The sequence below is a fragment of the Podarcis filfolensis genome (assembly GCF_964270895.1).
Source record: "Podarcis filfolensis genome assembly, chromosome: 5".
Classification (NCBI taxonomy): Eukaryota; Metazoa; Chordata; class Lepidosauria; order Squamata; family Lacertidae; genus Podarcis; species Podarcis filfolensis.
This window is the reverse complement of record NC_139608.1, coordinates 56,424,422-56,440,599: the sequence shown is the minus strand read 5'-3', so window position 1 is coordinate 56,440,599 and position 16,178 is coordinate 56,424,422. Positions and strand designations below refer to the sequence as shown.

General features: G+C 40.7%; 1 protein-coding gene across 1 annotated transcript in view; it reads left to right on the top strand.

Moving 5' to 3' along the window:
* The first annotated feature begins 6,770 nt into the window (after positions 1–6,770).
* LOC310763928 ((E2-independent) E3 ubiquitin-conjugating enzyme FATS) overlaps positions 6,771–16,178 on the top strand; it is a 134,935-nt gene continuing 125,527 nt past the window's right edge. The window contains exons 1-2 of the mRNA XM_083616888.1: positions 6,771–6,895; positions 9,186–9,851. Of these exons, the coding sequence (XP_083473014.1) occupies positions 9,519–9,851 (333 nt within the window). The 5' untranslated portion in view covers positions 6,771–6,895; positions 9,186–9,518. The remainder of the gene's footprint in view (positions 6,896–9,185; positions 9,852–16,178) is intronic.

The window sequence follows — 16,178 nt, the reverse complement described above, 5'->3', positions numbered from 1 at the left end:
CATTACTTGGGCTAGAGCTTGAGCCATACAATGTCGCTTTAGAGCTTGTGCTTCAGATTGGTCTCCAAAGAGCTCTGTGCATGCCCAAAGGCACCATATCGTTGCCATTGCTTTATAGATTCCTGAGCCCTGCTGGGCTAGGTCTTATCTTGGAAGAACCTGGCTGAAATTAAACCGTTAATGTTTGACCAGTTTAGACGGCTCTTTTTGTCATTGCTCCTCCCCAAGTTCTGGAGAGTAGCCCAGGCTTTGAAGTGAAAACAGGGCCTTTTCAGTTCCTTGGTTCAAATTAAGGTCTGGACCAGCACCACCCCACCCCACTACAATGTTAATGAAGAAAGCCAGCGGGGAGTTTTTATATTTACTGTCGTCCCTGTTAGCATCAAATGACAATTTGCTAATAGCAGCTGTGGTGGTGTGGCATGAGTTTTGTTTAGAATGTGATAGAGAAAGGAAGGGTTAAATCTCCATAGCCCTGACCCTGTTTGGGGTCCTACATACGTGTCATTTCAGATACATATGTACCAGTAACTTTGACGCATTTAGTGCTTCCTGTAGTTTGGCTCTTGATCTGCAATTCTGAATTTCTTTTCTTGACACATGAACCTAAGATTTATACAACTTGGACCAAGCATGCTGCCTCACTTGCTTAAAGTGACTGGTTTTACAGGCTTGGAAATCCTACATATCTGGTACTGATGACTTCATAGCAAGACTCCTAGTGTTGCCATCTCAAATGTCAATTGTCCGCAAAAACTGCTGACAAGGAAGCCCAGAACACCACAGTTCCCTTAATGCCTTAGTTCCTCTCAGTCGTAGCTTCTATTACGTCAGCTTTTCTGTTTCTGGATTTCTTTGCTACTATTAGGACTCATGCTTAAAATCAAATAAAAAAACCCCTACAAAAGTTGAGAAATCAACAAAGTAAAAAAAATTAAAAATTAAAGCAGTTTGTGAGGAGATAGCAATAGCATTGTCTGGTCTGAGAAACATTGCTTCTGTGCATGCACAAAGTACTAATAAACAGCTGGATTTTCAGACGGCAACAGACTTCACACTTTCCTCAACTGCCAGCACATTATTATTTTTCTTTTTATAAATGAAGCCTCTTCATCACAACCAGTAATAAACATACAGACTTTCAGGGTTTTATTATTATTAAATTAAAACATGCCCCCATACAAACACCCATGGAGGTGAACTTCACCCTCAAGTAACTCAGTGATTGAATGGAATCATCCAGGCCCCAGTAAATTAAGAGAGAGTGTAAAGCCACATAAATAACAAACAAAAATCCAGAAAGACAAAGAAATCCTGACAACAGGATTTCCTGAGGAAACTGAGCGAAAACAGTATATAATTTGAAGGGAAAGGCACAGAGAGATTTTGTCTTTCTTGCTTTGTACATAGCAGGACAACATTCATTTTCTACCCTGGGCTCCTTCAGGAGGGAGGGCTGGATATAATTTCAACAAATAATAAATAATTCAACCAAACAGAGTGGAAAAGTTCCCTCACAACTACCCAACCAATCAGAGCACCCTTTACCTCAGCACGCACTAGGCCGTTCCGACTGATTGCTAAGCCACACATCCTCCCATCCCCCTCTCAGCTAGCTGACTTTAATGTAACTAATTTTTAAGTCACACGTGAAATCATCTCTGCTGTTATGCTTGCAACAGTGGGATTGTCTGTGTCCTGAAGCCCTGGCCTACCTGGCAGCAAGTGAGTATGTCAAGTCCAAAGTCCCGGGATCAAGCCACACAAGCAAAGCTCAGGAAACACAATCCAGAGTCAATCCAAGTAACCAAGTCCCACACTCAGGATACAGTCCAGAGTCAAACCTAAAGCCCAGTCCCGTAGAGGTTGAGGAACATCCAAGCTCCATCAACATGAGCAATTGAGCAGACTCAGCACCTCAGCTCTGCTTCCCTTTCACACTGTGTATGTTGTTTGCAGCATCTGGGCTTGATGAGGCAGGTGACCCTCACCTGTTCTGAGCCCACTCCAGCTGAGGAACCGCAAACCTCCTCCCAGAGCTAGTGAGCCCCGCCTGGCCAGCTAGGGAGCTGGGCTGTGGGGCCCTGCCTGCCTTGGCCTCCTACAGTGCTGCTCCCTATGCCTCAGAGCCAATGCCTTCTCTTCTTCTACTTCCATGGTTCATTTTACATATCATATGTTCCTGCATATTTTAATAGCACATTCAAGGCAGGGGGGCAATTTACAAATTGTACAGGGAGAAAGGATCAACCCTCTCATGCAACAAAACTGCTCCAAGCAAATTTGGACCTCTCATCCTCATGACCGCTTTTACATTAAAAATAACAACAATAACGACAGGCAATCCAGTAATATATTTCCTGGACTTCAGGTTTGGACTTCAGAAATTGATGCCTCTTGGGCATGCAAGATTTGAAGTGCCCACACAACATCACTGGAATAAAAATGTCAGCCTGTATCCCATTTAACACAGACTGAACCTCTTGGGGAAATCCAATAACTAAGATAAAACATGTTTCTAATGACCCGTTTGCGATAACTCAGGGTACTGTTTGCAAATTAACACACACACACACCCGTAAGCACCCTGAGAGCAGCATTTCTTATATGTTTTTGAAAGTTGTTTGTTCACTATGTATTTGGACACCTCTTAAGATATTGGAGAAAGAAAATGCCCACCTCCCCAAATTGGTTGGTACGCCCCTCCCAGTTCTCTTGTATGCGGATGACGCAATGCTAATTTCCTTCTCCTGTGTGGGACTAAAAAAACTTCTAAGATTTATCACAGGCTATTGCAAAGCTGAACAATAAACAACCAACTATACTAAATATAACATTTATGATGTTCTCTAAAAAAAGAATGAGACACAAATGGAGAATTGACAATCGATCAGTTGAACAGGTATTGTCGTTTAAAAACCTGGGCATAACTTTTCAGGAAAAGGGCTCATGGCATTACCAGGTTAAAAATACTATTGAAAATGCCCAAAGGTCTACCAAAGCTATTATAAGGTTTTTCTGTGAAAAGGGGGCCAATATATTCTGGCAGCTTCCCAGGTCTTTGCTGCAAAAGTATTAACACAACTGACATACAGCTCTCAGATTTGCAACTTCCTAAATCTTGCTCCCCTAGAATCCTTCCAAACTAAGTTTTATCGCTGCCTGTTAGGGTTCCCTTCCTGCGTATCCAATATAGCTGCCTGCTTGGAGGTTGGGCAAATCCCTGTTAACACTTGGATATGGATCCTGAAGATCCATTATTGGTTAAAACTTTTTTCCCCCATTAGGTCGGCTCCCTTAAACCTACTGGATTCCTACCAATCCAAATGGAAAGCTACACTGCACGAAAAGCTTAGAGGCTTGGGGTTCTCCCCACAGGCCCTGATAGCTGTAGGTTATGAGAAAGCTAGAGCAAATTTGGGATGTGGAACTACCAACAAATTTGGGATGTGGAACTACAATGCCATGTGAGTGAGATAAATAAACACCCAACAATAAAAGGCAATGGGAGAGAGTTTACCCCAGCAATATATTTGTCAAAATTACAAATACCCAAATACAGATGGTCGTTCACCCTTGCTAGATTCAACATGCTCCATCTGCCTTATTGCAGGGCAGATTCGAGGGTAAACCATACATGGAACGAGTCTGTCCCTGCAGCTTGATGGAGGTAGAAACTGTCTCTCATGCCTTGTTAAGATGTAGTTTCTACGGGGATAAACGCTCGGCATGCAAAAATCTTTGCAAAAATCTATGCAAAAATCTTCAAATGGGTCAAAACTCCAATGTTTAAAATCTCTAGTAGAGGACAAAGATCCAGAGATCACGTTAAAGGTCGCCAAATTTTGTGCGATTGCTATAAAACTTTGGAAACAAGTTGTAATCTCATCATGATTAAGGTTTTAAATGACAACTTCAGGTTATATTTTAGTGAGTAAGATCTAGTTTATATATTTTAATTGCTGCTATGTCTGTACTGTCCCTGTTATACCGAACTGCATATTTAAACGTATCCCTGTTTTGTTTCATGATTTTGCTGATTTTGTATGTGAGCTGAAACTGGTCTGTGACCGAAATAATATATTCATTCATTCATAATCAAATTTTGAGTGATGGTTCCTGAGATCAAGTAGCAGGCTTTTGTGTATGATATGATTGGGTGCCATTTTGAATGAAGATGGCACCCTAAATCTTTCAAATCCATGCTGATTTCAGTCACTGTTTTCAAAAGTGCACTGGTTTTTTTTGGTTTCTTAGAATTCCCAAGCGAAGTTGGGTATGAGGCTGTTTTTAAAAAAATTCTGAGTATAAAAGAAATTGGCAACAATGTCCAGGAAACTCAAGTGTTAGGACCACGTGGTTTTATAGTTTGGAGAGCACTTTTGCCTAGCTGGCATGTAGCATTAAGCCAAACCATGATTTAACATGATTGAGCAAGCCTGCATTTTCCCAGAGCGAAGATAGTGACTACAGTGCTCCTCTCCTGCTGTTGCCACAACATCCAAGGCCAAACCTAGCATTATGTCCATACCTGGTCTCATAGTTGAGCTCATTCCAGACAAAACTGCAGATAAGGTTTGTTCATGGTTTGTCTGCAAAAGATATACCAAACAAAATGCTAAGTCAAATCATGGCTTAAATCACAGCAGTCCAGGACTGGAGGAGTCAAGGGTGCTGCAATGAAATATTATTTCCCAAAACCTACATGTTTTCTCTGTCACGTGAAGCCATGGTTTGGCCTGTTGTTACATTGCATGTGAACTGGATCTTTGTGTCTCACCACATTTCCCAAAGGGCCAAGAAGGATTATGTAGGCTGCCGAGAAAGTGGCAGGTTTGCTAGAGAAGTAATTAGTTTTTTTTATGCTTGAGACATTTTCACTAGGAGCCCAATCATATTTAAAATACTTGGATAGTACTGCACCTTACTGTTTAATCATTTGAATCCTGAAAGCAGTGGCATGTGAACAAACCTCTAAGACACACTTCTCAAACCTTATATGCTTCTTAAACCTTTTATGTCAATGAGACTACTCTGGAATAAGTAGCTTGGAAGACTGCAGTCATGTCTCTTATTAAATCACTTACACCCTTGAAAAACTTGCCCACAGTCATTATTTGTCTTTTGCAAAATCAATTCTGCTTCTCAAGGCCAAGTGATTGCCATCATGTTAAATCATTATGATAATTTACGTCCTTGATAGCAAAAAGTAGGAGAAAGATGTGCAACCTGCTGTTGTGCACATTTATTTGAAATAAGTTCCATTTAGTTCATTAAGACTCTTTACGTCTAAGTTACCATCATAGGATTGTGGCTGTTGGTTGTTGCTGGTGTGTGGTGTTGTTCTTGTTCTGATCCAGCTAGGAGACATACATGCACATTAATTTTCCACTGGATGCTGAGCATCTACATGGCTGTTGTATGTACATAAACAGTTCAATTCACCCATCAGAGCTGCAGCTAAGTAGTGTGCCTTTGGGACCAAACTATGCCGCATGGGAGATACGAGATACATGACTGGGTTTCCTGGTGTTTTACTTGCAAACAGTGCAGAAGGCTCTAACTTAGACTGGACCAGTGGTGCTGTGGCAGATACTTAACCCTCTTCCATCATGCCACCAAGCCATTTACCAAATCTAAATCCCACTTCTTGCCAAAACTGGTGTTGGCTCTGTGGTGGTAAAAATAGAGATCTATTTATTGTCCAGAGGATGAAAGCAGCATTAGAGAAGAGAGATTTTTATTAGCAAATGACATGTGAGAGCAAATTAAACTCCCTCCCTAGCAATGTTGCTATGATTCAAATAGCCATCCCACCCCAGGCAATTGTCTTTATGAGACCTGATCACAGATTTCTCATGGCAGATAGCAACTAAACAATGCTGATCAGCTGTTGCAGGAGGATTTGACCATAGGAGTGGGACAGAATTTAGTTTGCTGCATTTAGAAGTGAACCTACCTAATTCTCACTTTCCGAAACAATGCACAAACTTAAACAATCCTTCAAAATATACACACATCTGAGTTTTGCACTGCTGTTCTGCAGTCAACTAATGTGTACAAAAATGCATTTACTGAGGCAAAATGTGTGCCTACAGGTACATATGTGAGTGAAAGTTGCATGCAAAAATGCATTAGGATAAATTGTTTTTCAAAAAATGTATATACAGTGGTATATACAGGTTACGAACTTAATTCGTTCTGGAGGTCCGTTCTTAACCTGAAACCGTTCTGAGGTACCACTTTAGCTAATGGGGCCTCCCACTGCCGCTGTGCCACCGGCGTGCGATTTCTGTTCTCATCCTGAGGTAAGTTCTTAACCGAGGTACTACTTCCGGGTTAGCAGAGTCTGTAATCCGAAGTGTTTGTAACCCAAGGTGTTTGTAACCCAAGGTACCACTGTATTAGGCAAAATTGCATACATCAGGAGGAATGTGCACTAAAATGGTGACAAATTTTCATGAGGACTTTAAAATAGTCAACTTATGTGGAAACGTGGAGGACTGAATGGAAGACTGGAAAAATGAGAAATCAAAACAAACTGAAACAAACGGATTTTCCTATCCTTAGTTGTGGATTTAGTTCCCCTTCTCTGCTCCCTGCTGAACTGCTTGTTGGTGGTCTATAGAGCACTACTTACGATACCACAGCTGATAGGCCATCTTCTACAAGAACAATAAGCAGAATGCAACACCTTACATTGTTATTGTCTGGATGGCTTTCCATTGTGGAGGCTCTTAATCCCACTGTTTTGTTTTGTCCTAGCAATAAGAAACTGCTGTGCCCAAGGGAACTCCAGCCTATGAGTTCTGCTTCTGATTGCAGAAGGCTATTTGAATCTTCCTTTTCTTTGAAGAAGGCAGCCTAGAACAGGAACTGACTCACCTGCAATGTTGTATGTATAAAGAAAAATGTCCAGGAAATAAAGAAAATAACTATCATCACTGCCCCAAAGGGAATCAAATTACAAATTCATGACTTCACTGTAATCTGTTTTATTGCTGCTGAATGCTTTATTGGATCTGTGCAACCCCCTGCAGATAAGCTCAGAAACACGGCATAACCTACGGTAGAACATCTTTCATGGGTGTAAATGTTAATCTCATTATAAGGAGATTAACAATTCACAGACATGAAATTCTGGAATCATGTGCCCATGGTTTTTTTTCTCTCTTTTCTTTCTGAAGAGTTTATTCTTTAAATACCTAAATGCACATCATCTACTGCATATCTAAATGCACCAAACACAAGAAAAATCAATTAATTCCTTAGGCATTAAATGAGAGTGATTGGAGCTCATTTATGTTGATTATCTACAAAACAGCTGCAATTGCTAACAATACAATTGTTTTATGATAACATTAAACAACCAGTTCCTGAGAAATTTAGGGCTTGGCCAGGCAGAAGCAGTAATGTGCTTGGCTCATTCTTCCTCCATTTCTTTTCCTGGAAGAAGCAAGCCAGCCCAAGGTTGTTTAGCCATTGCAAAGGACAGACACTTTGATAACAATCCCAGTGATGCTAATGTCACAAAACCCCAAAGGGTTCAAATAGTTTTAGGCATACTTACTTGGAAGTAAGCTTCTTAAAATCACTGCAAGTTTTTTCAGTGTAAATGTGTTTAAGACTTGGGGTTTGGTCATATTACTTTCCAGATATCCTTGCAATTCACATTGATCAGAGATGGCTGAAGGAAGAGAAGGTTAATATAGAATAGGATGGGGAGGGCAAATTATATACAGCAGTAGTGGGGGACTTCTGATTGCAGGCCTCTTAATTCGGCTATGACTACCTGTAGGCTATGACTACTTGTCAGTCAGCTGACATCATATGACATCAAGGTGCAAAATAGGTAAAGCTATGCTTCCAGTGGAACAACCAGAAGCCATTGAGTGGCCCAGACGGCCAGCTGCTTTGCTCCAGCCAGAATCTTCATAGACAGAACTCTATGTTGATGTTGTTTAGTCGTTTAGTCTTGTCCGACTCTTCGTGACCCCATGGACCAGAGCATGCCAGGCATTCCTGTCTTCCACTGCCTCCCGCAGTTTGGTCAGACTCATGTTTGTAGCTTCGAGAAACTCTATACTATATATTATATTATATTATATTATATTATAATATACAATATACTATATACTATATACTATATACTATATACTATAGTATAGTATATATTAAGTTCTATACTAGACAGAACTCTATACTATAGCTGCATTGTAAGAACAGCAATTTAAAAGCTCGCTTTCTTGAGCTCGCTTTCCCCCTCCTCCCTCCCATTCCTCCTTCCTCACGGGTCATGTCTTTTTAGCCTGTAAGCCTGATGAGAGGGACCCTCTTACTATTGATTTTTATAATCTACTCTAAAAGCCTTCTAAGCTAAAAGACAGGTTATAGATGCCTTTTATAAATAAAAGAAATAAAGTTCCATGAGAGAGGGAAACATCTATCTCTGCACATATCACCCTAGACTGAGCTTGGAAATGTACAGGAAGTTTGCACAGAACCAGAGCATTATGCTCCAGCCAACCAGCCTCTTCCAAAGGCCTGATGGGAAGAAACTGTATGCTAGGATACTGCCCCAAATTTCATCACGTGAAATGTAAAGGTCTCGCCACTTTCTAAGTTAACAGGGTTGCAAATGGATGTTTTTTTCTGTAAACATTTAACATGGAAATGAGCGCTAAACTTCCAATAGATTCCACTAGCCTTTCAGAAGTGGCTTCTATGCCATGTGAATGATCACATAAAACATGGAAATCATCAGCTAAGGACTTGCCAGGAAAACAGAATAAAGTGCTGCCTCAGTGCAGCCCAAGGATATTTGACTGCCACTGACATTACAATATTTTTGGTACAATGTTAATACATTATTATCTGCCCAGGCATCTTAAATTGGTTTCATTGCCTCTGCATGGGTTATAGTTTGTTTTTTCTTGTATTCCAGTTTTATTGAATTATGAAGAATGCATGATGTGATTTATTATTAATTTATTACTAATTTTATTTTATTAATTTATATAAAAATAGTACACCACTGTGGAATCCACCAGGATATAGGGTGGGCTTAGAAATCTTTAAAATAAATAATAATTAATAACCTTATTTTGTTAATTACAAATGACTATCAATGGTGTCCTCTTATCAGTTACTCTGGATTTTTTACAAATATTTTTTGTACATTACAGGTTCTGAGGATCATTAAAACTATTCGGATTCAGGAGTTTGGGGCTGAAACAATGCAGCATCTAGTCTGGGACACCTTGTTTTAAGGACGTGTTGCTTTTATGTGAACTAAAAGAGCTACTTTGAAACCAGAGGTCAATTTTCAGTTACTTGATAGCCGCTGAACAATGAGGCCAGACTGCAAGTGAGCAGATGAAATCGAGAACGTTTCAGGATCTGAAGGGTCTTCCTGGAACAGCATAATAAGGCTGCAACTCAGGCCTTTTACATTACACATTCACTTTCATGGTTTGGGATTTAACAGACCTCCACAGTTTGGAAACGTTCTCTGAGGAATGAAAGTTTTGAACAGCAGCGGCTTTTTAGGCAGCCTTTCAACACCCAAGGAAGAGAACAAAGCCATGTCTGTTCAAGCAGCAGACCTCATTAACAGCCAGACCCACAGTAGCACACACTGTTCGGAAAACAGTGCCTGTGACAAGAAGTATCTCTCTGGAGGTGTGGTCAAGAGGTGCCAGATAAAAATCTTTTGCGTTGGAGTGAAAGAGCATGTGATGATCAAGGATGCCGTGGGGACTCACTGGCTTCCCAAGCAGAGCAGAGCCCAGCAACGCTTCATTTCTACCTGGAAGGGGCTGCAAGGAACGGACAGGAATACAAAGCATGATGTAAGTCCAAAACAAATGCTACTGCTATGGTTTACGCAACACGTTTCGGTCAGGTTTCAGGCAGTGGAAATGAAGTCATGCTGGTAGACAATCTGTTGTCTGGGTTTAATAAATGCGGTGCCCACCAAATGTTGCTGGGCTGCAACTGGAAGTTGAACAAAGAAAGCATAACAATGCTCCCCTAGGCCAAGGGTGGACTACAATTCCCATCATCCTTAGCTAGCAGGACCAGTGATCAAGGATGATGGAAATTGTAGTCTAAAAACAGCTGGAGACCCAAGTTTGGGAAACCCTGATCTAGGTGGTGTTGTACACCAGCTCACATCACCCTCAGCTGGCATGACCAATGGTCAGGGATGATAGAAGTTGTATTCCAGCAACATCTGGAAAATCACATGTTTCTCATCCTTATCCTAGACCTATGTATTTGGTAGCATTGCCCATCCGATTCTGTTTGATTGTCTGTTAGAGTTAGGAATTCATGGCATAGCCTTCCAGTTTCTCCATTCCACTTGGACATAATCTTTGACCATGTCACTGCAGAACGTCCTCAGCAGGTAGGTTTAGGCAATTTCTCTCTGGGGTTTAAATTGCAGATTACAACCTGCTTTATTTTTTAAAGGAAACTGCTAGATTTGGAGTTCATTGTCATCAATATACTAATGACATCCTTTCCACCATTCCAGGAACAGCTCCTGAGTCTCTTAACCAATGTTTGAAGGTTGTGGGCTGGATAAGGGCAAGCAGACTGATGCTTAATCAAAACAGAATGGAGATAATGATATTTAGGGGTACAATTGACCTTAGGGACGTGTATTTGCTTGTTTCAGATGGGCTCATGCCCCTTTTGAAAGACTGGGTTCAGAAGACCTCAATCTGGGTCTGCTGTGCAGGTTGTGTTTATAGTCAGGAACCAGGAGTGTTTTTTCATTTATATCTGTACTGGCTACAGATAAGGCTCTTGTGTCCATCTTCCGTTTTGTGGTAACTGCTCAAGGTTCCAGAAAATTGTATGACTGGTACAGAGTTCAGTGGCATGCCTTCAGATGAGAACTGGACATAAAATTTGTTCCCTATGTCATCTACACTAGTTAGCTCTTAGATCCAGGTATAACTTAACTTGTAGGACTGTAAAGTCCTAAATAACCTGGGCTTGATTTACTGAGGAAAAAAGTTTCCCATTTCCAGCCTTTCTGCCCCTTCTTCTGTAAGATGAGCTGTGCTTCAAACTTGCTCTTCTCAGGCAGTAACTGAGGGTTTGTTAGAGTGCATTTTGCATTCTAGTTTTGCAAATATGGAATGCTTTTCCAAGAGAGACTTGCCTAGTGCCAGCCTTGTGTTGTTTTAGGAGGGCAGTAATGACCATTTTTATCCTGCAGGTGATTTGGTAATTAGACAGTCTAGATAACTGCTATGCAATTGATTCCAGCTTTTTAATAATTTGCATTTGCTCTTGTTCTGATCGTATTTTATAAAATTGTGTTTTAATTGTCAGACCATTAGTCCATGTAGTTCAGTATTTTCTACACTAACTCTTCAGAGTTTGTCTTTCCCAGCCCTTCTTGGAGATGCCAGGCAGGGCTGTCAAGAAGGTGGTACAGGGTTATGCATGAACCAGACCCCAAGCCACTAGCCCACCCGGCCCCGACACTTGGTTTACATGTTTAAAGAAAGTAAGTCAACTGGGCATTTATAAAGAAAGCTAGAAAGCAAAATGTGAAGGTAGCTGTTTAAGGTTCTGGCAAGCAGCAAGGTTGCTAAGGATGCTTAATCCCTGGTGCTAAGCAATCAGTGAAAGGAATGTGGGGCATTTCCTGTAGTTTCCCTGCTGAGATTTGCTCTCCTCCAACAAAAACAGCTTGCAGTGAGAAGCTCCTGATCAGGTACACAAACAAAGCAAACGATGTGGAAATTAATGAGGAATAGGCGAGAGTGGAGTAGAGAAACTAATATTAAATGCATTACCACCAACCAGTAGACCAACCCAACCCAGAAGTTGGGAGGGGAGTCTCCCCAAACAGCAGTAAAACCCAGAGAAGCTTGTTGCTGCTGCTGCCAACCTGATGCAAGATGGATGTTAGCTTGGTTGTGTACTGTACACTGGGGTATGTTTGTCTAAAGACTTTCCTCTGTGTCCACGTTATTTCATTCACTCCCTAAGTATTCTGCCTTTATAGTATAAAACACAGTTGGCTGGCTTTGGTATGTTTGACTCCCTTCAAATAAATACCTGTGGCAGACCCCAAAATGGTACTCCCTTCCCCGTCAGGTAAGAAAGGGTTATGGAAGAGCTACACCAGGAGCAAGCAGGGGCAAAGATACATCAACATTGGGATCTACTGCTCCAGGTAGACCCTGCCACCTGAGGCAGTCATCTCACATCACCTTATGCATGGGTCAGCCCTGACACAGAGAACCATAAAACCAAAATATAAAATGCAAATGAATCAGCAAATCCAAGCATAAAATAATCAAAACACCCAACAGCAACAGCAAGTTAAAATTCCTATAGACTGCATTGTCTGTCTCCAGTCTTAAAATCATCTCACCATTATATTGATTGCATCCATTCAGGTGTTGAACAGATTTTACTGGCAATTTGATTTACATGTGCTGACCTTTACAAGGTGTGAAGAACTCAAGCAAATTCCTGAATGCCTTCCAGGACACATTTTGAGATCAGACTGTTACGGATGTCAAGCAAGTTCATAATGGAGGGTCTCCTGTAATATTTAAAGTTATGCCAATCCAGTTCCTTATGTCATGAACTACAGTAACAAACCATAGAATAGGTTCAGACTGACACCCCCCCCCCATTTACAAGGTATTCCACAGAGTAAAACAAGAGGCAGTTTTCATTGCTGTTGGGGCGGGTTTAAAAAGTCAGCATATTTAATTGAAGAAAACAGGTATTTTTGTCTGTATAGAATATGATGGTTAGAATAACGCTTTTGTGCAAAATGAAAGCACCCTGACGGAATATGTACTTAAAGTGCTAATTGTACCTAAAGTACTACTTGGAAGGAAATTTTGAGGAAGTTCCATTAGAGGATAAAATTCTCAAACCACCTTTCGATGGAAAAACCCTTTCGAAATAAGTGTGACAAACAGTGGAATTATGCATTGCTTGAAGTCTCATTATTCTCTTTTTGTGAAGGTGGTCTTCTGTCTGGTAAAGCAGCTATGGACAGATTCAGATTTTTAAAGTGGGGAGGAGGGGGAAGCAGCTGTTACCACCTTTTCTTCACTGTGGTTTGTGTGCTCAAGCCCACCCACCCCATTTTCTTCTCTCCTGAAGTGATAAAAGATGCAGAGATAGGGACACAACTGTGTTGTTCCACTCCACTGCTCACTGATGGGTCTCTGAATTACACCACTTGTATGATTCTCCATACAAAAAATGTTCTTCCTCATAGGAAACTAGGTGTCAGTAAGAAAAGGAGATTGAACATTCCCTTCTGACATCCAGTTTTCTATATGGGGAGGTGGTGATGATTAAGAACATGCAATCATAAATTCCCTACCCAAGTCCAAAGTGGAACAGCTCCAATTCAGGTTTAGGCTACAACACACACTAAATGGGCTGGCAGGAGTGGTGGGAGAGCCCAAAGTAAAAAGTGCTTCTGAGTCAATGTGCATGAAATTGCTCTGCCAGCATCTCAACGAAAACTAGGTGTGACATGGAAGATCCATGAAAAGGACCCACCATTTAAATAAATAAATTACAAGTAATACTAGTGAAGCTGTATGCATGGGGTGGGACGGTGATTGGCAAATTTAGAGGGCTCCCAAAGCTGTTGTTTCCTCCACTGGGAAAAGATGCCTGCTTCTTTAGGGAGTTGCACAAGTGAAAGTTTAAAAAGCCATTTTCCTCTCCCTCCATTGCACTATGGCCTTTGATCCCAATCAGGTCTCCTACATTTGTTTTTCAGTTTTAAAATGTTCATGGTGAATTGTGTTCATACATTTTGGGCATCTCATCTAATCTGACATTTCATCTGGTCCAGAGTCAAAATAGGCGATCAAACCCCAATTAGCAACCATTTCCATTTGTTTTTGGAGGCTCTGTCAACACTTTTAATGGCACTAGGAGTTACGTGGAAGTTTTAAGCATATGTAAACAATGTAAGATGTTTATGCATATAGTATAATCTCTCAAGCAACATAATTTGCCTCATGTTTGAATGAGGTTATTATTGTTTCTTATAAATCCAATGTGCATGGTACAACGCAATGACAACAATCAGATTTTAAAGATTCAAGTGTCAAGGAGATAAACACATTACTCTGAACCATATTTGTACTCTGCTGCTCTTTCAAATAGGCAGGTGGTTGTCTTCCAGAAAGTAAACACACGTGAAATTTGATCACCTCTCCATTGTACATGGAATAAATTATGGAAGACACTATAATAGGATAAGCTCCTATGTAGCTCTTGACTCTCATTCTCTGATCAATGCAATAAGCAGAATTTCAGAGTTTTTGCAAGACGAAGTTGCACATTGATTTGTTTACTGTGAAATTCAGCAGGCAGCCAAGACTTGTTCTTTAGATTTTTGCAAGAAACTAGGAAGGAATGTAGTCAGCATTAAATTAGATAATTCCTTTACATTTCAGTCATGAATCTTCATCTTAAAATGAACTTAATTTAATTATAGTGATGAAATATTAAGAAAGGGATCCAGTCCATAAAATATGCAGTAAGAACTGCAACTAAGAGCTACAAAAATACTCTTCATTCTATGAATGCCAGTTGTCTTATAAAATCAGTGTAGCATATGGAATATTAGCTAAAGTTTTGAATAATACTTTTTGTGAGCTTCAGAAGCTGAAGCAGCTATCTGAATCAATTTCTTAGGGATGGAGAAGTCCTTCTGAGTATTAAAAGGCATTATCCCTGGAATAAATTGCATATAGCTTATAGTACACCCCTCCTAACATCACCCTTCACTACCTGTGCCTCTTTATTAAAACGTGCCATTTGTCCATTTTGTTCCCTTTTACAGAAACGCACAGAATAGTCTGGGCAGCTCAGTTGGTACAGCATGGTGCTGGTAATGCCAAGGTTGCAGGAGGTCTTATCCCAGTATGGGATAGCTGCATATTCCTGCATTGCAGTGGGTTGGACTAGATGATCCTCAGGGTCCCTTACAACTCTACAATTCTATGATTCTAGAAATCCCTTCACTTGAGGGGAAAGGTATGCCCCTTGTACTCTTCTAAGCACACCGACAGTTAGCCCTGGAAGAATGTAATCTTGAAGATTTCCTACCCCTACTTTCCTCACTATTTATGCTGCGCTACTTAATTGTGAACTTTATCCTGTGTTAAACCTTCTCAAAGGCATTTCAAGGGTCATCAATAGTTTTCACTAGATCAGTCCTTTGATAAGTACAAACAACTCTTGAGATAAGATGAAGGAAGGAATTGTCATTTCACAATAACTGCATTTTATTTGGAATAATATATACTGTATTCCTGTTCCAGAAAATAAATATGGCTTAGGTCCCCACAGAGGAAACTGAGCAGGTACAAGTTCCACAAATTCTTCTGGGTTATGAGCCCAATCTGAATCTACAAGAGCCCATTATTTCCTCCACTGCAGCTGTCAGGTAATGCCTATCAAAACTGCATGGAAGATACTGTGAAGGCAACTGTTGCCTTGCAAGGAAGAGACTCACTGTTTATACAGCCAGAGAAGACTTGTTCAGCTGCCTTCAGCCACAAACCTCAATCACTTCAAACATATGTTTGTGTAGAAAAAGTGGTCCTTAAACTCTTTATAGTAGTTTAAAAAATACAATTAGAGGATCATAATATCCTCTCTTTTTTCTTTTTTCTACCAGAAGGGTGCCCAAACTGTGGTCTACAGAGCACTGGTGGCCGGTGAACTTCATTCAGGTAGTCCACAGTGTGTCTGGCAAATGATGTCTAAAAAGCATTCAGCATCTAGCACAGTGCATTACAATTGCTACAATAGGCAGGAAAAGAAATCATTAAGTGGCCTCAGCAATTTTCAAGCAGGGGGCAAAGTTTGGGAACCACTGATCTAGCAGTTTCTTAATGTTGCATGAACATACAGAGCTCTGCTGTCTTCACAAGCTGCTCATGTTAATTTCAAGAGAGGTTTCACAGGCAGTTCTTTGCACATGCTGGCCTGCTGCCTTCATTGATGTTAATGGGGAGGGGAGCTGCATGGGCCAGAATTCCAGCTGTACATGGGCAAAGTGAGCTCCAGATTGAAGCATGTATGTTTTGCTCCATTTTGCATGCCCTGGGATCATTTTGAATGCTTTTTAATTATTGCTACTGAACAGGGGGCGCCAT